Raw genomic sequence first — 23,093 nt, 5'->3', positions numbered from 1 at the left:
GAAGATCAATGGCCTGGAATGTCTTGGATTCTGCCTTTCCCACTAAACAATGACAGTGTTCTGAACTATCTGTTCTATTTCATGATACGGAAAAATAAAATAAGTAAATCTGAAAATGTAAACCTAGACTGAAATCTAACATAAACACCTTGGAGGACTAGAAATTCATTTTTTAAAATGCAAAATAATGAGTAGAAGGAGCTGGAAAGATGGGTCAGAGTTTAGAAGCACATATTGCACTTAGAGAGAACCCTAGTTAGGTTCCCAGCATCCACATCAGGAAACTCACAATGAGCTGTAACTCTACTCTGTGTGGAATCAATACTGTGCACGTGGCTTCCTCCAGCATGTGGATATACACAGACAGAAACACACACATACACACACACACACACACACACACACACACACAACCTAAATATCATGAAAATAAATCTTAAAAATAAAAACTAAAGCAATGTGGGGAGAGGTAGTGGCAGTCATACTGGGTTAGAAGTGTCAATCAGCTAACAAAATCTATATGATGGATCTTGTGTTTGTTATTTGTTGATGAGGAGGGGTCCCATGCATGTAAAAGAAGAAACAGTTGCCAGCACCCTCCTTGGCTTCCCCTCACAGAATATTATGCATCTAGGATTTTGGTATGAGAGAGTAGTTGAAATCGTATTTTTACTTTTTTGTCTAGACCAGCTATGGTTAATATTTTCAGAGCAGGGCTATGATTCCTAATCTCCTTTGAAAATCAGTCACAAAAACAGTGTGAGGTAAAGGGAAATTGCAAGATGGAATTCGTGTCTTGATGAAAAAACTTGAAATTGTGAATATCTTTAAGAAGTTTTAGATAAATTAACAGTCAAATGTGTGTTGTTATTTCAATTCTTTTAAATGTGGAAACGGAAATACACTTTCAAATGGGGCACATTTCTTCTAAGTCATGCAAGGTGTGCCTGTTAGTTTTATGTCAACTTCATGCAAGCTATAGTCATCTGAGAGAAGGGAACCTATACTGAGAAACTGCTTCTATAAGACTGGACTGTAGGCAAGCCCATAGAGGACTTGCTTTACTAACAATTGATCCAGGAAGGTTCATCCCTAAGTGGGCTGGTGGTCCTGAATTCTATAAGAAAGGAAGTTGAATGAGCTATGAGGAACAAGCCAGTAAGTAATGCTTCTCTGTGGCCTCTGTATCAGTTCCTGCCTCTGGGTTTCTGTCCTGTTTGCATTCCTGAGCACTCTGCCTTCATGATAAATCGTGATGTGACAATCTAAGCCAAGGATGCTTTTGGTCATGGTCAGCAATGTGAACCTGATCTAAGACACAGGGGAAAACAGAAAACTTTAAAAACCTGACATAAAGAATCAGAAGAAAAAAGAGGAAGGAAAAGAGAAACTAGAAAATATGAAGAAGTTGGGGGAGATATTAGCTCTCTAGGTTATTACACTTGATTAAAAGCAAATCGAATGCCCTTCCTAGGAACAGCACAAGAAGCACAAAGACAACTGTGTGACGTTTAGAACAAAGTGACAGATAAAAAAGGCGTGCTAGTTAAATTTCAACTTTAAAAAGAAGTCAAATGACAATGCTAATATTGAGCAAAATGGAATTTAATCAAAAGGCATTAGCAGGGATCATCCACCAAAAAATGAAATACTCATAACCCTCTTTGCATCTAACTACATAATCTTAGAGAAGCTGCAAAATCTCTTAAAGTTGTAAGGCTAAAACTGACACCCACAGTCATAAAGGAAGGCTTCATAAAAGGACATCTTTATAAAAACAGATGGAGAAAAAGAAAATGTTGAGGACACAGAAGACATAGGTAAAAAAATTTCAAGCCTTAACTAATACAGATGGATAGAGTCCTGCGTTAATTATAGAAGGAATAGCCTATAAGAAGTCTCAACATATTTTAAGAAATTAATAATGAGACAGATAATTTACCTTGATTAAAATGAAATAAAATTTAAAGATCAGAGTCAAAAGAAAGCAGCTAAAATAGATTTCAAAAAACTACTGAGAAAAGTATCCTCTTGATAAAATAGAATTGACATTGATAGATGATTGACATTAATATCAAAAACTCATCCATCACTATGTGTCTCTCCCTAAATTTACCTTTTATCTCCAATAAAATATGTTTTGATCAAGCATTTCTTTGTTTTATCCTAGATTTTTCATTGTGGCATCTCTTTTAATAGTGAAAATTTGAAAGCAACCTGTTTGATAGCAGTAATGAAATATGATAAATAATACACACATGTATGTATATAAACACATAAATTATAATACACATATATGCATATATATATCAAGAACTTAAGATCTACATATGTCCTCTTGGATAAAGCATTAAAAAATACTCATCTAAGTGACATTCTGGCACTTAAAAACTTGCAATATTATGTATTGTGCAGGATTGTAATTTTACTACGGTGTACTCAAATGTTTGTGTGCTTGTGGAAACAAAGGGGAACCAGATCGAAGACATACCAGTCACAGGATTAAAACACAGCTGTAACTCGACAAAAAAAAAAATGTCCGGTTTCAATATAGCTGGATACTATTCTAGAAAAATCGATGTGAATATTTCTCTCATTTACCAGGAATAGAAAATGTGAGTAAAGAGGAGAGTCGTCCTTTTGTTTTTCAGATTTAACTGGTAGCCTGTGTTGGTAAATTTTACTATTTGTAGTTTTCCTTCCCATTTTCCCCATCATTTTAGAATCTAAATTCAAGGTAGATTTTGAAATGTCTTCAGAGAATGAACTGCTATTTTGAGGCATAGAAGGCATATGAGATGAAAACCTGGTATTATAGAAAACACATCTGCAATGAGTAATAACTGTCTGCAGCAACAGAGATCTAAGTATTCTGTATTTTAAATTCAGTGTGTTGTACTATGAATGTATAGGAGGGAGATGAGTTGTTGTCTAAGATTTTTATTCTACAAATGAATGCTTTTTCAATATCTAAACTCGTTACATTACAACGTGGAACTTGCTCTCTGCTATGTGGAAATTACTGTTTATGTCCCTTAAAATGTTGACCCAATAATTGAGCTTCGTGGATGGCTTGGTGAACATTCCTTTTACAGAACTTGTCACTTATCAGGGCTGTCTTTGTTAATGTTCCTGTTTGAGAGAAAGTTCACATAAATGGGCACTTTTGTCTGTATCAACTAGATTGGTTAAAGTGTTCAACCGTCTGTTCTTACATTTAACCCTGGAAACGGCGTTGCTATGAAATAACCACTGAATCAATGTAATCAATAATAACTGAATCAGTAATGGTTCCTTGATCAGATAACAGATGGTGATCAATATCAACTCCTTGATTAGGTATTATATGCTGTCTAATTTGCTTGCCTCCAAATAAATTATTTCCATTACATGGAAAAACTGATTTATCACAAATTTTATCATGTAATATATAATCGTTTTAATAAGAAATATTACTTGTGATTAGGGCCAAAAAATACGTTTTCTGATCATTTTGTAAAGCTTAGTATCACAGAAGTTAAAAGAATTATCCATGTTTATAAGACATAAAAATAGCAAAATTCATTTTCTAGTATGTCTGATGCAAAAGACAACACATTAACTTTTGTTTTCAAGCCCCTCTCAGTATTGCTACAATCTGAATAGTAAAATCTTTTGCTTTATCAAAAGATAGCATTGTCACTTGCTATATCCTGTGGAAAGTTCTCATGCCAAACTTTGGTGTAGATTACAAAAAAAAATAGGGCAAGAGAAAATAATTTTTAGAAGAAGCCTACTGTTAACTGATGTAATAATAAAGGTACAATCTTTGCTCCATCTTCTTCACTGCTTCCCAAGAACACAGTACTCAGTCCACAATTCCAAAAGGTATGTGTGTGTTTGAGTGTGTGTGTGTATGTGTGTGCGTGTGTGTGTGTATGTGTGTGCATGCGTGTGTGTGAATGTGCTCAGGCATGTTTGTATATGTATAAATGCACATCTATGCCTCTGTGTGTGGAAGTGAAAGGAAAATCTTAAGCTTCAAGTTGTTCCTTGAACACATTTTTTTTCTTCTTTCGAGAAAATCTCTCATTGACCTCTCACTTCCCAAGCTTCCCAGTGAAACCCTGGTGTGATCATGCTTAGTATGGGGCCCAGGAACTTGTTATTCTTCAAACACATACAGTAATTATTACCCTCAGGCAACTTTGAGAGGAAATTACATCTTCTTGCAGGAATCTCACCTAAAGAGTCTGTATACCAGTCAGGAACAAGCAACTACTCAAATTAGAACTATATCTGAGCAAGGCCACTAACTGGAAATCCCTTTCTGTGTCTAGACTGTTCTCTCAGCCCCACCTCCCCAGACCAGTCTCTTCTGTTTCCTTCAGCTCTTCTTGTGACTCCAGAGCTGGTGTGGAAGTGGAAAATCCCCAGTGTCCCTAAAACGTTAGCAGGGCTCCCTTTAGTCCACACGAGGACTTTGGTGGAGCAACTGCAGTCAGGAGGGATGCTTGTGACTGGCTCACATGTATTCTCACTTTGCAGAGAAAGCCTCCTCTCCATCATGTGGCCTCATGACTGTGAGTGGCAGCTTTGCTGGGACCATTGTTGACAGCTGTTGTTTTTCAAGTTGGGAAACATTTGGCTCTCCAGTTAATAAAACCAGGAAACAAGGCAGGAACAGTGAGGGTCAGTGATCATCTTTGTTATTACAGGTGAAGAATGGCTGCCACAAAATCTACAGCATGGGAAGTGCAGAAGTTCAAGTGGGAACAGTGCTCAGTGCATTCAGATTGTGGTACAAATCTTGCCTGTACCTAACTTCAAAACATTTTCTTAAATTGAAAATTCATACAGTGTATTCTATCACAGTTTCCCTTGTGGTGTCCTCCCAGAACCTCCCCAACTCCCCACCCATCCAACTCTATGACTTATTTTTCTCTCTTTAGAAAAAAAATAGAAAAACCAAATAGACATAAATAAAAAATTTCTATAGACTGCAGCCATAAAGCATTAGCATAATAAAAGGGTTTTTTGCTTCATTATTTTGAAATAGTGTCAAGTTAGCCTCAAATTCAATATGTAGCCCGGGATACCATATACCTTGTGATATAATCCTTCTATCTCACTCCTCAGTGTTAAGAATAGAGGTGTGAGCTAGAAAACATACTCATCCAGAAGTATCTTTTTTGTTTGGTTGGTTGTTATTTTGTTTTTACAGTGCCAGATATAGAACCCAGGGTCTTGGATAGGCTAGGCAAGCACTTTACATATATCCCAAACCTTTCATACTTGAATGTCTTTTATTGATCACCCTGTAAGAGCTTTCATTGCTAATAGGAATTAGTTCTTTTTAAAATTGCATTTATTTATCTGTGAGGAAGAAACAAGCACACGCCACAGTGACTACGTAGAGACTAGGGGAAAATATGTGGGAGTCAATTCGCTCCTTCCAACACAGATTTATACTCAGATGTTCAGGTGTGGCAGAAAGCACCTCTACCCACTGAATCATCATATCTTGTATATAAAAATAATATGAATCAAAATTGAATCTTAAATAATTTTCATGTTTTTTGTGGTAGTTTGAAAGAAAATGTTCCACCAAAGAGAATGACACTATTAGGAAGTGTGGCCTTATAGTAGGTATGGTATTGTTGGAGAAAGTATGTCACTCTGGAGGCAGACTCTGATATCTTATATATACTTAAGCCACACCCAGTGAGACAGTTTACTTCCTGTTGCCTGCCTCTCAAGATATAGGACTCTCAGCTCTAGCATCATATCTGCCTGAAGGCAGCCATGTCCCACCATGATGATAATGGGTTAAACCTCTAAAACTGTAAGCCATCTCATTAAATGTTTCCCTTTATAAGAGTTACCATGGTCAGGGTGTCTCTTCACAGCAATAGAAACCCTAAGACAGAAGTTGTTACCAGGAGTGGGATATTGCTGTGATAGACTGGATCATGGTTTTATTTGGAAGAGTTTGGTACTTTGGGAGTTTGGGTTAGGAAAGAAGTGGGAGGCTTTAAATGCTGCCTGATGGGCCATACTAGAAGGAGCATGGAAAACTGTGCTAAGAGTTATTTGAGCTGTGGTGGCTTTGGTCAAGAAGTTTCAGATGAGAAGACTGTTAATATGTGGCATAGAGATTGCTCTTGTGATATTTTGGTAAGAATGTGGTTGACTTTGCCCTTGTCTGAAGATTCCATCTAAGGTTGAAGTGAAGACTTTTGGATTAATTCAATTGGCAGAAGAAATCTCAAAACAGCCTAGTATAGACTCTGTCATGTGGTTATTAGTGACAACTTTAACGAAGATTTGAATAATGAAATTGAAGAAGCTGAGTAGGATAAATTACAAAATGTAAAATATGTGGACATGGAAGGGAGCTAAATCCTGTGTTCAAGGAGATAAACAGAATAAGAAATAGAATAAAGGGAGTGGTGACCTCAAGGCAATACTCCACCCAGCTAAATTTCCTACTTGTGAAAGAAATTAAAGAAAACCTTACAGTCTGGAGTGCCGGTGCAGTCCTTTAATCCCAGCACTCCAGAGGCAAGGCCAGCCTGGTTTGTAGAGCAAGTTTCCAGTACAGCCAAGTTTAGGCAGTAAAGAAAACCATCAAAAATGGAAAGGCAGTGCAGATGTAATTGAATGAAGGGGTCACGTTCTAGTGTGAGCAAGAAGCAGGACTCAGCAGTTTTGACCACATGGTTGTGGAGTTAGGACAAAAAGGTGGGTTATGGAATGTTTCTGAATGAATAAGGTCTGCCATGTGTCAGATGAATGGTGACCCAGCAAGGCCATTGTATGAAGCTGTGAAGGAAGCATGCATTGCCTTGGAGACACCAAGATGTTAAACATGCCAGAGTTACGGGTTACCTGCCAAGCAAAGCTACTAACAGAGAGTGGAATCATCTCAAGAGGGATAAGTGTGTTGCAGTCAACAAAGCTGAAAGGAGTCAGAGATCTAAAGAGCTTTTTAACATCATACTTGGAGCTGTAGAATTTAGCGTTTGTCCAGCTGGCTTTCAGTCTTGCTTTGGGCCAATGTTTCCTCACTATGCTCCCTTCCCTATATCTTGGAATGGTAATGCATATCTTATAACACAATATATTAGATGTGAGTGATCTGTTTTTTTTTATTAATTAATGGATATCTTGATATAAAGACTACAATCTCAAATGACAAAGACATATTAGATGACATACTGATGCTGGAATCCACATTTGGGCTTGAATTGTTTATTTCAGACTGGATATTGGGGAAAGAAACGAAGATTTGTGAGACAAGTCAAATATTCAGAATTGATTTACAAAGTTGTATGATAAAATTTAATTTTAGCCTTAGCCTCTCTAGATACCTCATTTGGGTAGAGAAGCATCAGGGCTCCTCAAAACTGGTGCCCACATTTCTCCTAAAATAGAAGCCTAGGACATGAGTGCAGGGCTGCATCTTGCAATCACATGGGGTATGGAATTACCCACGTTGGCCACTCAGTATAAAAAAACAGAGTTTTAAGTGGCAATATGTTTGAGATAGAGCACAGAGTCATGGACAGTCCATGGGATCCAAATGTTGTAAATATTTTAGACGCTGAATGCCAAGACAGGCAAAGTAGGGTGAAGGTTAATCAGAAGGAATTTTTGACATGAAGGATGGTGCTTTCTTTGCAAGACTTCTTCTAGAACAAGTGCCCAGAAAAACAGGAAATGAGCAACACTTTACAACACTCTACAGCTAAGTAAGAAATCACCATGCCCCAACTTTGTGCTCACTAAAAACTTCTCATTGGAAGACAGAGGGTTACAACCAGAAAGCTAAGCAAGAGACAAATTATAGCAAGATTTACTATAATCTTTTTTTTACATTTTTTATTAATTAATTTATTTAATTATTAAAGATTTCTGCCTCTTCCCCGCCACCACCTCCCATTCCCTCCCCCTCCCCCAATCAAGTCTTCCTCCCTCCTCAGCCCAAAGAGCAAGCAGGTTTCTCTGCCCTGTGGGAGGTCCAAGGACCACCCACCTCCATCCAGGTCTATTAAGGTGAGCATCCAAACTACCTGGGCTCCCACAAAGCCATTACGTGCAATAGGATCAAGAACCCATTGCCATTGTTCTTCAGTTCTCAGTAGTCCTCATTGTCTGTTATGTTCAGCAAGACCGGTTTTGTCCCATGCTTTTTCAGACCCCGGCCAGCTGGCCTTGGTGAGTTCCCGATAGAACATCCCCTTTGCCTCAGTGTGTGGGTGCACCCCTCGCGGTCCTGAGTTCCTTGCTCGTGCTCACTCTCCTTCTGCTCCTCCTTTGGATCGTGAGACTTCAGTCCAGTGCTCCAATGTTGGTCTCTGTCTCTGTCTTCTTTCATCGCCTGATGAAGGTGAATATTCAGGAGGATGCTTATATGTTTTTCTTTGGGTTCACCTTCTTGTTTAGCCTCTCTAGAATCACGAGATTACGGTTAAGATGTAATAGATGATAGAAGAGACTTTGAATTTTAGACTTTTAAATAAGTTTGAGACTGCCACAGACTATGGGATTTTTGAAGTTTGACTGAATGCATTTTTGCACCATGATATGGCTACAGTCCTTTGGGAGCCAAGGAGTAAAATGTGGTGATTTAAAAGAAAATGGTCCCCAAGTAGAGTGATTTAGCCTTATTGGAGGAGATGTGAGCTTGCTGGAGGAAGTGTGTCATTCTGGAAAAGGACTTTGAGGTCTCATATATGCTCCAGTGATACAGTTTCTTCCTTTTGCTTGCCTATCAAGATGTAAGACTCTCCAACACCATGTCTGCCTCCAGGTCACCATGTCCCACTATGATGATAATAGACTTAATCTCAAAAACTATGAGCCACCCCACTAAATGTTTTTCTTTTATAAGGGTTGCCATAGTCATGCCATGGTCATGGTATCTCTTCATAACAACAGAAACCCAAAATAAGAACCTCTGATCAAGTTTTTATTAGTAATAGTCAAATTATAAAAATCAGCAAAAATCTATTATTGACATTGCTAAGTTGTGACTAACTCTAAGAAGTCAATTTGCATTGGAATTATACTCTTTAAAACAGATGGAATAAACATGTCATGAAAGACTCATCACAGAGTATCTATGTTTCATTTTTAACTTGCCCTTTCACTTGACCACTCCTGGGACATTTTCCTTGTGGAACAATGTAATATGAATTAGCTGTTAGTTAAAAAATAATGGTTTTTCTTTTTGTTTAATTGGGAGGAATTAAGTTAAAAGAAAGCACTGTTTTTCCTACCTTTGGCAGGATTCCGAAAGAGGATCACTTTAGAAAAGTGTAGAGAAGTAATGGATCTAAAGGTTGACTGTGGCAATACAATTCTAGTCTCTTTCTCTTTCTATGAATTCCCAGGGATTTGAAGGACTCATTTTAACAAGTTGCCATGTTATTTCAAAAAAAAAAAAAAAACCCACACTGGAGCACCGGACTGAGCTCCCAAGGTTATAATGAGGAGCAGAAGGAGAGAGAACATGAACAAGGAAGTCAGGACCATGAGGGGTGCACCCAACCACTGAGACAGTGGGGCCGATCTATTGGGAGCTCACCAAGGTCAGCTGGACTGCTACTGAAAAAACATGGGATAAAACCGGACTCTCGGAATGTGGCGGACAATGAGAGCTGACGAGAGGCCAAGGAGAATGGCACAGGAACTTTCAACTGGCGATAGATCGAGAGAGAGACAGAGACCCAAATTGGAGCAACGGTCTGAGCTCTTAAGGTCCAAATGAGGAGCAGAAGGAGGGAGAACATGAGCAAGGAAATCAGGACCACGAGGCGTGCACCCACCCACTGTGACAGTGGAACTGATCTATTGGGAGCTCTTCAAGGCCAGCTGGACTGGGACTGAATAAGCATGGGTTGAAACTGGACTCTCTGAACATGGCGGACAATGAAGGCTGATGAGAAGCCAAGGACAATGGCACTAGGTTTCGATCCTAATACATGAACTGGCTTTGTGGGAGCTTAGCCTGTTTGGATGCTCACCTTCCTGGGCCTGGATGGAAGTGGGAGGACCTTGGTCTTCCTGTAGGGCAGGGAATTTGGACTGCTCTTCAGTATCGAGAGGGAGGGGGAATGGACTGGGGGGAGGAGAAGAGGAGTGGGGGAGGGGAGTGGGGGGAGGGGGCAATGTGTGGGAGGAGGGGAGGGAAATGGGAAACGGGGAACAGTTGGAAATTTTAATTAAAAAAGAATAAAAAAAAAGAATTAATCAAAAAAAAAAAAACAAATCTGGTCAAGACTTCATTCCAACCCACTCAAGACTCTAGAAGATTATAGCTATTGAGTGATATAGGTGGTCTGCTAAGTATTTTTGCAAGAGCCATCATGCTTACATATTGAAGCAACTGTGGAGGCCCAAAAATGTGAGCTTATTGCCACCTTGTCTGATAGTCAAAGAGTTTGACAGTTGCCCAAAATAGTTTTTTTGAGCATAGCTGCACATCTCAACACAGGATGTGATTACTTGGTTCTTTTGATATTAAGATGGCTCATACAGGTAGATCCATTCCATCTACCTGAAAGATGGACAGGATATGCAATGTACTTCTGCTCCTTCTTTTATAATATGAGGTTACCTGGAGAATGGCTGCCTCCAGGATACTTGGTCTAAGGTAGTTTCACTGCCTGGACAACAGAATACTAATGACTTGATGTCTCAAAGTGTTAAAGCAATTAACTTTTTTTTTTTTTTTTTTTTTTTTTGCAATTAACTTTTTGAGTTGTCCTTTATAACATGTTAAAGAAGGTTTTTTGTGCTTTTTTGGGGACTTGGCTCCAAGCTGACCAAAAAAAGGAGAAACAACGGTCGTGCCAAAAAGGGCCGCGGCCATGTGCAGCCAATTCGCTGCACTAACTGCGCCTGCTGTGTGCCCAAGGACAAGGCCATTAAGAAGTTCGTCATTCGGAACATCGTAGAGGCGGCTGCCGTCAAGGACATAACCGAAGCAAGTGTCTTCGACGCCTATGTGCTCCCCAAACTCTATGTCAAGCTGCATAACTGTGTGAGCTGTGCTATTCATAGCAAGGTAGTCAGGAATCGATCTCGGGAAGCTCGGAAGGACCGAACACCCCCACCCCGATTTAGACCTGCTGGTGCCGCACCATGATCTCCACCAAAGCCCATGTAAAGTGACTTCATAAAAATAGAAGAAAACACCTTGGGAAAATAAAATGGAACTTAAACTTTAAAAAAAAAAAAAAGAAGTTTTTTTGTATCCTTCTTCCCCTTTTGCATTAGGGTATAAAAGTGCATGGAAAATTAAACATGGACAATTTTAGTATTCACTGGAATGCCCTCCTGATTCTGTTCTATGGATTCTGTTTTATTATTTTTACATGTGTCTTCGTATTCTTTACTAATAGTTCTAAATTCTCATGCCCGTACCCTGGTAAGAAGTGTTTTAGTCGAGGCTGATCCTCAACAAGCAACTTTGTAAGAATGACTAGATTCACTGCACAGAAAGGGTAATTTGTTTGGGTCACACAAATTCCAAGTGGCCCGTTTGGGACTCAAATGGATTCCTTGCTTTTCTTCTCTCTTTTTATTGGGCTAGTATGAGTTTTGGAGAATGCAATTCCCATAACTCTCTGAGTTGGTTTTCTATAAATACTATAATAGTATTACTCTGTATTTTTTCTAATTCCTAAAAATAACAAAGAGCTCAATAAAAATAAACCATTGCATATCATCACATGAGAAGTTTATATGAGTATAATAAACACCCATCCCATCTACCTGAGTTTGAGTTCTGGAATTTACATGATGTAAGAAGAGAAACAATTCCCATGAGTTTTACTCTTACCTTCGATTAAGGACTGTGGCATGTGAACACACACACACACACACGCAGAGGGGGGGGAGAAAGACATTTGTATAATAAATCAATAATTTTTAAAAAGAAAACCCCTGATTGATTACTCCATGAACCTTAGAAGAACACAAGTGAACAAGTTACATCCCCATCCCTACTTTGAAGGACTACAGAGCAGGAGATTTGTAGCTCAAATCTAAAACTAAAAACTAAAGCTAAAAACGTAAAGCTAAAGCACGGATTGTATATAGTAGGGATAATTGTCTGTAGTTGGGGAAGGAATCACTGAATAATAGTTTTCTTTCTTTTTAAATATTATTAATTATGCAAATCTCTCCTCTCTCTCTCCCTCTGCCTCTCTCCACCACCCCGTGTGTGTGTACAAATGCCACAGCCTTTAACGGAAGGTAAGGAGACAACTTGTGGAACTTGGCTTTCTTCTTGTACCATGTGAATTCCAGGAACCAAACTCGGATTGTCAGGCTGCATGGCCCCATTTTCCCTTGCATAAGTAAGGAGTCTGTAAAGCCAAAGTCCTCAAATGTAGCACAGTCTTATTTCTTACTTGGTTGGGAATTCAGGCCTTATACATAAGACTGCATAATTTATTCCTGGGTTATAAGATAATGTGAGGTTTAGCCATCGTTCTATAAATAGTGTAATAAAAGCACAGACCAACACCTTTCAGTTACCCTGCAAGTAGCTTCATGGTCAGATTTATCTGGTGTACTGAGCAGAAAGCCATTTTCTATCACATAATGAAAATATTTGGAAAGCACTAGAGCAGTGAGAGTTATAGAACTCTGAAAACTGTAATTGTCCGATTCCATTATGTTAGAAGGGAACGTCTTTGGAAAGGTTTTTGCTCCCTAGTAAAGGGCACAGTGCACTGTGTCCCTAATTGGTTGCCCCGCCCCTTTTCTCTGAAGAATAAGTCCTTAGGAGATAGAAAGAAAAATAAGAGGGAATATCCACAGAGAAGACATTGTTTTCACAGTTACAGTTTCTCTAGGCGACGCAGCAACTGGGAAGTGTTAAAAGCCAGAATGTCGAGGAATTACAACAGAGCAATGCTCCAGTGTTCCCTCCAAACAGGCAATACGAACTTCATAAAGAAAACAAAACATGTAAATAAAATTCGACTGCTTCCTGGGAGGAATGGCCTTCGAAAAGAGTTTGATGTTCCAAAACAATCATTTCTTAGACAATTCTAGCATTATTTTCTTCTTTTTCTCTTCTGCTTTTTGAAGCAATACAGAGAAAGTTGGAGATTGGGAATTGTGCTTATCAAGTTGTGTGAAGAAATTCATTTGAGAGATCTCAGAGGAATCTGCTGTGATGGATATACTCAGCTAATTATACCTTTTTTTTTTCGAAGCTTTATTGTCATAAAACAACAAGAGACCAACGCTTTGCTTTCTAGCACAATGAAGAAAGAAGATCAAGCAAATGACGGAGCGTGAGGGTTGTGGATTTGGAATAGGTTTTAGTACCTAAATTATCTTTATCTTTGCCTTTTCTCTAGACAATGAAACATCATATATGATTTTTTTTGATATTTAGTAACTTTGTGGAAAAGTTTAGGAAAAAGACTAAGCATATTCATGACCAAGAAAACAGTTAAATATACAGAAGTCTGGAGCTTAGCCTTTATTTGGAAAAAAAAAATCAGTTAGTACAGCTACCTTGAAAGAGCGATAAACATTGGCAGACAAATTGGTCCATCTTGGGGACAGTTTTGCAAGAAAAGTGAGCCCTTGCTTCTTTGAATCCAGGAATTAGGCTACAACCTGACAAATCCTAGGTAGAGTGTTTCAAACAGTCACAACAGGTTCCTCTGAGATCACGCAAATGACATTTCTTCACACACAACTTGATAAGCGCAATTCCCAATCTCCAACTTTTCCTGTATTGCTTCATATCTAATCTAATTCTTTCTTTCAAAAATTGTTTTACGCCACTTAATGTATTGTTGGGAATTTGCTTTTAGGCTCTTGGGTAACAGGGGGAAAATGAATTGCAATCTAGTAGAATCTTGACAATATAACCACCACACTGTGAATGCTACAGGCAGCGAGGAAAGCGAAGATGAAGAGAGCAGCGTTTGCTTCTGTTAAATTGTTTCCTTCACAATTTTGCTTTTGTGGAATAAATAAAGTATATGAAGTGGCTGTCTAAGTATAATGTGCTCGTTGTTTTACTCAATTTACTCAGAAGTAAATCATTCTGTTGTGGGAGAACTTGACAGAGATGTGAGCATCATTTTCAGCAAGATACAATTATTATTCTTTGGCAAACAGTTATTGGTGCATTTGATAAATCATACTTACCAGGCAACTGTAGCCCTATCATTAAAGAAAACACATAACCATTCAGGGGAAAATGATGACTTTCTTGTTTTTAATATTAAAACAATTATCAATAAAAGTTAATTCTGGCATTTGATTACTTCCTCATTTTTAAGATGAAAACAATTATCAATACAAATTAATTTTAGTGTTTTATTATGCTTAATTCTCTGCTATGTGTATAATATCTAGAAGGATGAGAAGGTGCAGTCCTGTGAAAACAAAATAATCTTGATATGAACACACAGTCCAACGAAAATTACAAACTTTGAAAAATGTAATGAAATTTGGTTTTTGGTTCCTCTGAACATGAACCTTGAGTAGGTATTCTGGAATCCACTGCTTCCTGGTCTACCTTCTGCCCCGTGAGTGTTTGACATTGTACTCTGTCTGCTCTGCTTATCAATCTTTAGACATAAGTCTGACCCTGTGAAAAAGTAATAGTGCCAGGCCTTCAATTGCTCACTGCTCCATACTGAAGTAGAGCAGCACAAAATGATAATTCTTCAAAGATGCCTTACATCTTAAAAGAACTAGTGATATTTAGGAAATTTTCTTGCAAATATTGATGACTGTTAGAATGTGTACAAATAATTTCAAGATAAATATGGAACTACTGGTGACATTTGCAATAACTTTCATGAAGTCTGCTCAAAATGTGTGGTTAACAAATATCTCTTATCTGTATGTGATTCTAGATGTTAAACTGTATGGTAAACTGCTTAGATATTAATAATAGGCCTTTATAATACCACCAAAGTTATATTAGATATCCAAAGTTACTGACCTGTTATCAAATACCAAGTAGCATATTATTTATTTTAAAAGGTAAATTGCAAAAATAGCCATGATCTTAAAGTACTATAGCTGGAAGCCTTCAAAATAAAATGTGTGTTTCCGGCTGGTATGTGAGATCAGAACCTGATCACTGGAACCCAGTGTATAAAAGGTAAACATTGAAACTCCTAGGATTACCATTTCTTTTAACAGTTTCATCAGACACTGAGACAACAAAAAGAACCTCCGGGGCTTGTCCTCCATTCCTCACACATACCTGTCAACTTCTTGAACACGTTATTACAGAAATAATGGGAAAATTCATGTCACTATCCTAACTGCTTAAACATCTGCAAGCAACATGTTTATACTTTAATAATTCCATGGTTCAAAAAAGAATGTGGTAGGGCACGCCTGAGAAGGCATGCTTAGGCTATTTTCATGGATTGTTGGATCTGGGTTTCTGGTTGCTCTCTTTTTCTCTACTCCGTGATAAAGACACATAAGACCTCCAACTTAGCAAAGCACACTGCCCTAGAGTCTATGATTTGCAATGTGGTGGTGAAATGATCATATTTACAAGGTTTCCCTAATGAATGGCATTCCTGGGAAACAGCTATGGTAGAGCAACATTTCTGTCTCCTGCCGGACAAATTTTAGATGGGAGACTTCTATTATGTCCACAACGCATTTTTATTGTTTTATTTACTGTCTTAAATAATTACAAAAAAAGAACAGTTCTGACAGACAGTTCCACTGCCTACCTAGACTTGAATCCTTGGCCATGTCTCCCAAGATACTGAGCTTGCTCTAGAGTGATGATATGGGGCCATAGCCGTCTTTAGCAGACACATTCTATTTTGGTGACAGGTGACCCCTTGTTTTGTCACCAGTAATAGTGCTCAGCACAGTTAGTTCACTCTTTTATAAGCCTGGGATTTATTTGTACCCAAGTTCAACATTTTAAATTTATTTATGTTTTGCATGAAGGGACTTTATTACAATATTAAGCACATTCGTTTATGTAGTCAAAATTATTACAACTATTGTTTCCCAATTAATAAAGGTTGGATGAACTTTGGCTGCTTGGACTTACTGCTTGGGTAATTGTCCCCTGAGAAGAGAAAAGCAGATCAGTTTACTTCCAGGTCTTTGGGTGTTGTCTGCTGGACTGTGGCTCAGTCCACCCTCTTCCAAGCAAATTTCCCTTCGAATTCCTGTTGATCTCCAGCTAATTCAGTTCTCTCCCTTCAAAAATCCAACTTTTGGGAGAATCTACACAAGTATAAATTATTAATAGTGGTTCCCATTATCATATTACATTTCCCCTTACACACTGCCCCTCTCATTCCTAGCCATAAGCATCACTGTTAGCAATAGAAAGCAAATTATAAATATCAGATAACTTAGTGGGGAGATTTCACGGTACCCAGAAATCTATAATGTAGCATCTACTTTTAACTGCTAGTCATAATACTGATGAAATAAAATTATGTCCTGCTTGGTGGCTGTGTGTATTCACAGGGCTGACTACTAGGGTACTACAGGGACCAAAGGTTATTTTGCTTCTCATTCTGAGTGCTTTATGGGTAGATGGAAACCTTCCTATCAATTTACTGAGTAACCTTCCTGTAATAAGATTTCACCTTGTCTCAATTTTTCCTTCTATAAAATGAAATACTACTACACTTTCCTATTTATAGGATAATCAAGGTTTTTTTTTTTTTTAAAAAAAAGCTCTGCATAAAAGCACAATGTATCTTTTATGACTGTGGTTCTGACAGCAGTTGTGTTGGATACAGGCTACGCAGTTCCACTTTTCATTGGTGAACTAACACACAGTAACTGTGTAGTAGGCAGCTTGCAAGTTAGTAGTTTCTTTAAAGGGAACTGTAGGCTTTCTGGCTACCCAAAAGTGAGAATATTAGCTCATGAAATGGAAGATGAACCTTAATAAAAAGCTTACTCTGTGGTTTCAGCACTCCATGCATGTTTTGGTACAGTTATTGGATTGTCAAGGAAAATCAAGCAACATTACTATTTATCAAGTATGCATTTTAGTTGACGTCACAATTACAGAATGAGCGATTAGGACAAGGAGCCTGGAGTCTGACAGATGTGAGTCTCATGCCAGGTATTCTACTGGCTATCTGTATGCCCCTGGGATAATCATCCAAATTATGGTGATTGAATGCCCAGTTTCATTGAAAACATGCAGTTACCTCATAGGAATCTCATGAGACTGAAACAGCTGCGCATATATGAAATACATAGTATAGATTGAGGATAAATGCAAAAATGTGTGAAATCATAATGGAAAAAAGAGCCACCAGGGAATAAAAGAATAATACTTTTATAATTCAAAATTTATATTTACCTGTTTATTTGGTGCCTATGTTAGATTCTGTGTGTGCATGTGTCTATGTGTTTGTGTTTTTGCTCCCTTGCCCATGCTAAAGCATGCATGTGGATGTCAGAGATCAACTCATAGGATTTGGTTCTATCCTTCCATCCTGTGAGTCCCAAAGGGTGTAGCTAATTCTGAGCCTTGTCAGCAAGTTCCTTTCCCTATTAAACTATTTCAGCATCCCAAAATGTGAGATAATATGAACCAGATTATCAAGAATAGATAAAGATAAAAGCAGGCATAATTTTTAATAATGTAATTATATCAATGCTTATTGATACTTCTAGTGAAACTCCAACCCTAGTTTCTTGATGTTTACACACAAAAAAGGAAAAATTAATACCAGAGACATTATTTCTATAGTTTGGAATATCATGAAAATGAACATAAAATGTTTTACACTTGTTGACAATTCTGTTATCACTCAAGTCTTTTATCTGAATGTGATAATATTGAATTTTGTATGCCTATTATTGCCATACACACGACAAATGCCTAGTAAATTCATAGATGCTCATATTTGCTCTTGCAAAAATGAAATATTTAGCTTCATAAGTATTTCATATTTGGAAAACTATCTACTGACATTCCTGCCTCTAGTATTTGGAAACTATGAAAAGTGGCTTATACACAGGAATTTAGCTGGAACAGCCCATCATGACTTTCAGTATATTTTAAGAGCATTGTGGAGCACGAATTCTAATTGGTATTAATACTAAAACCTTGGAGTCAGTTATTAGGTGTAGAAGGAGTGGCAGGCTGCGTTCCCACCCAGCCTTGCATGGCTAGCTTTATACCGGAAATAACAACACACAAATTGTATTCTTTTAAACACTGCTTGGCCCATTAGCTCTAGCCTCTTATTGGCTAACTCTCACATCTTGATTAACCCATTTCTATTAATCTGTGTAGCATCATGAGGTGGTGGCTTACCAGGTAGATTCTTTTTTTTTAAATTAATTTATTTATTTATTAAAGATTTCTGCCTCCTCCCCACCACTGCCTCCCATTTCCCTCCCCCTCCCCCAATCAAGTCCCCCTCCCTCATCAGCCCAAAGAGCAGTCAGGGTTCCCTGCCCTTTGGGAAGTCCAAGGACCTCCCACTTCCTTCTAGGTCTAGTAAGGTGAGCATCCAAACAGCCTAGGCTCCCACAAAGCCAGTACATGCAGTAAGATCAAAACCCAGTGCCATTGTTCTTGACTTCTCAGCAGCCCTCATTGTCCGCTATGGTCAGTGAGTCTGGTTTTATCCCCTGCTTTTTCAGACACAGTCCAGCTGGCCTTGGTGAGTTCCCGATAGAACATCCCCATTGTCTCAGTATGTGGGTGCACCCCTCACGGTCCTGAGTTCCTTGCTCGTGTTCTCTCTCCTTTTGTTCCTCATTTGGACCTTAGGATTTCAGCCCGGTGCTCCAATGTGGGTCTCTGTCTCTATCTCCTTTCATCGCCTGATGAAGGTTAATAATTCGTGATCCTAGACCAGGAAGAGTCTTAACCTGATTCCATCTTGGAGAGGAGAGCTATAGCGTCTGCTTGACTCAGCTTTCTTTCTCACAGAATTCTGTTCTGTCTTCCCTACCTACCTATGTTCTGACCTATCAGGCCAAGCAGTTTTCTTTATTAATTAACCAATTAAACAACAGATAGATAGAAGACCCACTTACATCAATTAGGAGATCAAAGATGAAGCAGAGTGGCCAGCCACTAGAGTTCTTACCTCTACCAATGCTCAGAACAAAGGGGCGATCCTATCCTCAGATTGACTGCTTCCTCAGATTGCCCTGAACTCCTGTCTCCTCCTGCCTTATATTCCTCTCTCTGAACACCCATGTCACTCCTGTCTCCAACCCCCTAATGCTCGGATCAAAGGAGTGTGATCCCAAGTGCTGGTATCACCTTTGTGTGAGCTGTTTCTTTTTTAAACTGCCATCAATTTTGCACAGCCCAGGTTGGCCTTGAACCCACAGAGATCTGTCTGCCTCTGTCTCTGAAGTCCTGGGATCAATAGTGTGTACCACCATTGCCTAGCCTCTGTGGCTAGCTAGTGTGACTAGCTCTGCACTCTGGTCCTCAGGCAAGCTTTATTTGTTAGATCATAAAATATAATCAAAGCATTGTTATATGCATTTTAAAAGTACTTTCTATTGTAATGTTTTCAATTTTTTTTAATCTTGTAAAAAAAAGTGCACATAGCAAGCTAATAGTCTAGAGGAAAATTTTAATTCATCTTATCAAAAACAGTAAGGGTATATATGTGTCCATTTCTGTATAGTAAAGTAGACAGAATATGATGTGTATTAATTATGGTTATTAATTTAACTTTTGTTAAAGAAAAGATTAATTATAATATTCTGCTTATATAACAGCTTTTCATTTCTTTAAACCAACACTAAACACTTTCACAGCAGCAAATTATTTTTGGTTTAGTGGGAGCAGTTGTAATAGAAAGTTAAGCAATTGTTTTGTATTTGAAATGAACTAGAGGTGTCTGTTTGTGTAAGAAAACCCAATATATGAAAGTTCAAGCTTGCACATACCATGAATCAGCTCTTCACAATGCCTTGGTGAATACAGTATATGTGCTGGCTTCAGCCTTTCCAGCCTATGACTTTGGTGGGGACATCCATGGGCCCTCTAGGCTCCAGCCTATGAGCTTGGTGAGGATATCTCTGGCTACTCGAGGCTCCAGCCTATGAGCTTGGTGAGAACAGTCGTGGGCCCTCTAGGCTCCAGCCATGACTGTTGAGTAAGTAAAAGGATACTAGGGACATAGGGGCAAGTATGACTTTGTAATTCATGTAGGTTTTAGCAATAGTGTGTTTTCTTGTCAGGTATAAGCATAGTGTCGCTACAATTTTGTAAGTATATATTAGTATACACAGTTTTAAAATGTGACTATCAGATTTTTTCCATGTAGAATGAAAAGAAAGAGCAATCTAATTTGGATGCTAAAAATAAAATTTCGGGGCAAAATGTTACCATACTAATTTTGTTATATTCTCCCAGAGAAGAATACATTACTTATTTCAGGCTTAAAGGTTATTAATTATTGTAAGATCAATCTCGTTTGTTAGTGATGTTGAATTATTAAGAAAATAGTATGTAAAATTATGAGATTTGATTATAGTCTTTCCCTCCAATTGACACAGCAACAGTTCTATATATTTTTCCAAACACTATAGATTGTGGTGTGTTTATCTATGGCTTTTAGAATTTCCTTTGACCAGTAACTGTTGAATCAGACTCATGCTATTCTTTTAGAATAGAGCAAAGCTGATTTGAAAATGGACCAAAAGGTGAAATCTATAAGTTGGCAATTATATTAGCTACTTTTATAACTGCAGTAAAAAAATATTTAAGAAAGGCAACTAAAAGTCATAAGAGTTTATTTTGGCTCATGGTTTAGTATGATAGACAGTTCACCATGGTGGGGAAGTCAAGGCAGCAGGTCACTGAGGCAAACTGATCAGGTTGCATCTGCTACCTGGCAAGAAAAGTGAGTGATGTAGCTCTCTGGTCTCTCGTTTTTATTCAGTTCAAGACCCACGTCCCTGGAAAAGACCTGCCCACATTCAGTATACATCCTTCCTCCTTAGTTAAACCTCTTTGCAAACATTCTTACCAACATGTCCAGAGGTGTATTTCCTAGATAATTCTGAAGTCAGTCATGTTGACAGTTAAAATTAGTCATAACTATAACATTGTCTGAACTAATTTATTGAAACATGATCAAAAGGAGAAAAATGGATAAGAATGGTTTAAGACAGAAGTGGTTGGATCATCTGTTTCTTTTCAGTACTAAGCCTAGTACTTTGAGTAGCGTTCTGTGTCTTACAGATGAACTTCACATTTGAGAAGGTCTGATTAATATATGACTGCTGTTCGTATAGCAAGCATCTGCTATCGATTTTATTTTTGTTCCCAACCATTTATTTTCTGCTTCTCAGAAATATTATGTATTTCCATATTACAATAAAAACTTGTACACTCTATCAAAACATTCAGTGTCCATATCCCATTTTCATCTTAATTGGTTATAATGCTTGTTTTGCCAATGTAGTTTTATCAGCTATGTTGTATGTCATACTCAAGTAAGTACTTGAGAGCCATTGTACACCATGCCTATTGTTCTCACTTTGTCTGTCATGGAATAGTATACTAAATGGGAGGGACTCCATCAGCCTTGTCCCTGGAATAAAGAAGCTATACGAAACAGGAATATAATGGCAACCAACCTACAGAAGCAAACTGCACAATTATTTTGTAATAATATTCCACTGCAACAATCAAAATCTTTTTGTTATGGAAGGAAGGGTTTACTTTGGTTCAGAAATTGAGGACCTGGTCCATTACAGTGGGGAAGACATAATGTTAGGAAAAAGAGGCTGCTTCTTCTTCTCATGATCCAATTCTGTCCCTAAAATATTCTCATTTGTACCATCAGGTCTTTCTTTCCTTCTGTATAGCCCTTATAACATAAAACATGTAATATTTGCCTTTTGGAGTCATATTTATTTAATTTGTTATGATGATCTCTTGTTCCTTCCATTTTCTTTCAGATGTGATAATTTTATTTTTCTTAAAGGCTAAAAAAAAAAAAAAAAAAAACCTTTAATGGGCTGGAGAGATGGCTCAGCAGTTAAGAGCATTGCGTGCTCTTCCAAAGGACGCGAGTTCGATTCACAGCAACCACATGGTGGCTCACAATCATCTGTAATGAGGTCTGGTGTCCTCTTCTAGCCTGCAGGCATATATGTAAACAAAATATTTTATCCATAATAAATAAATATTAAAAAAGAAAAAAAAACCTCCAATGTGTATATATACTATATTTCCCTATCTACTTAGCCACTTAGGCTAATTATATAACTTGTCTTGTGACTTGTGCCACAATAAACATGGTTGTGCATGTGTTGTATATTCCAAACACAAACAAGAGTATCCAGACTTAGATTCCTTCATATATGCAGTCCCAAGTGTAGTATCATATAGCAGTTATATTTTCTTTTTAATTTTTTGGAAACCTTTATAATGGTTTTCTTAGTGGTTATGTAGGTTACACTTCTATTAATAGTGTTTAAATATTCCTTTTCTGTACATCCTTGCCAGTAAGTCACTAATAATATTCTCTCTGTATGTCTCTCTCTGTCTCTCTCTGTGTCTCTCTCTCTGTCTCTGTCTCTCTCTGTCTCTGTCTTTCTCTCTCTCTCAAATCCATTGAGTCCATTTTGTGCTTCCTATATATGCATGGGTATATGATAACTTACTGGAGCAATGACTACATCCTAGAAAAAACTAATTGCTCTGAACCCAGTAGCAATCAATTGCCAATAGTTTCTCAGGTAGAGATGATACTTCATGAACCCCCTGCCCTATCCATGGTACAATTTGGTGTTTAGGTGATACTGTGCATACCATCCCAGCTTCTGTGAATTCATGTGAGCATCTGCTTTGCATACACAGCAAACAATATTCCCTGAATAAAAGCATTACTTTTGGCTCTGTAATCGCTTTGCCTATCTTCTACAATAGTCTCTGAGTTATGGAGGCAGGGTACGTGATGTTCTACTACAGCTAGCATTAAATATTTTTTACACACTGGCTAGTGTGTGTCTCTGTATTAACTGGCATCTACTGGAAAAAGAAACTTTTGATGATGGTAGAAAGATATACTAATCTATAAAAATAAAGATAAAAACTTAGAAGGCCACAAAAAAGGATA

General features: G+C 38.0%; 1 protein-coding gene across 1 annotated transcript in view; it reads left to right on the top strand.

Moving 5' to 3' along the window:
- LOC130863444 (40S ribosomal protein S26-like) overlaps positions 1 to 11,134 on the top strand; it is a 35,678-nt gene extending 24,544 nt beyond the window's left edge. Inside the window, exon 3 of the mRNA XM_057753470.1 lies at positions 10,771 to 11,134. Within this exon, the coding sequence (XP_057609453.1) occupies positions 10,771 to 11,134 (364 nt within the window). The remainder of the gene's footprint in view (positions 1 to 10,770) is intronic.
- The last annotated feature ends 11,959 nt before the right edge of the window (positions 11,135 to 23,093 follow it).

This window comes from Chionomys nivalis, chromosome 1 (assembly GCF_950005125.1).
Source record: "Chionomys nivalis chromosome 1, mChiNiv1.1, whole genome shotgun sequence".
In the NCBI taxonomy this organism is placed as follows: Eukaryota; Metazoa; Chordata; class Mammalia; order Rodentia; family Cricetidae; genus Chionomys; species Chionomys nivalis.
The sequence above is the reverse complement of the archived record's forward strand: the minus strand, read 5'-3'. Positions and strand labels throughout refer to the sequence as shown.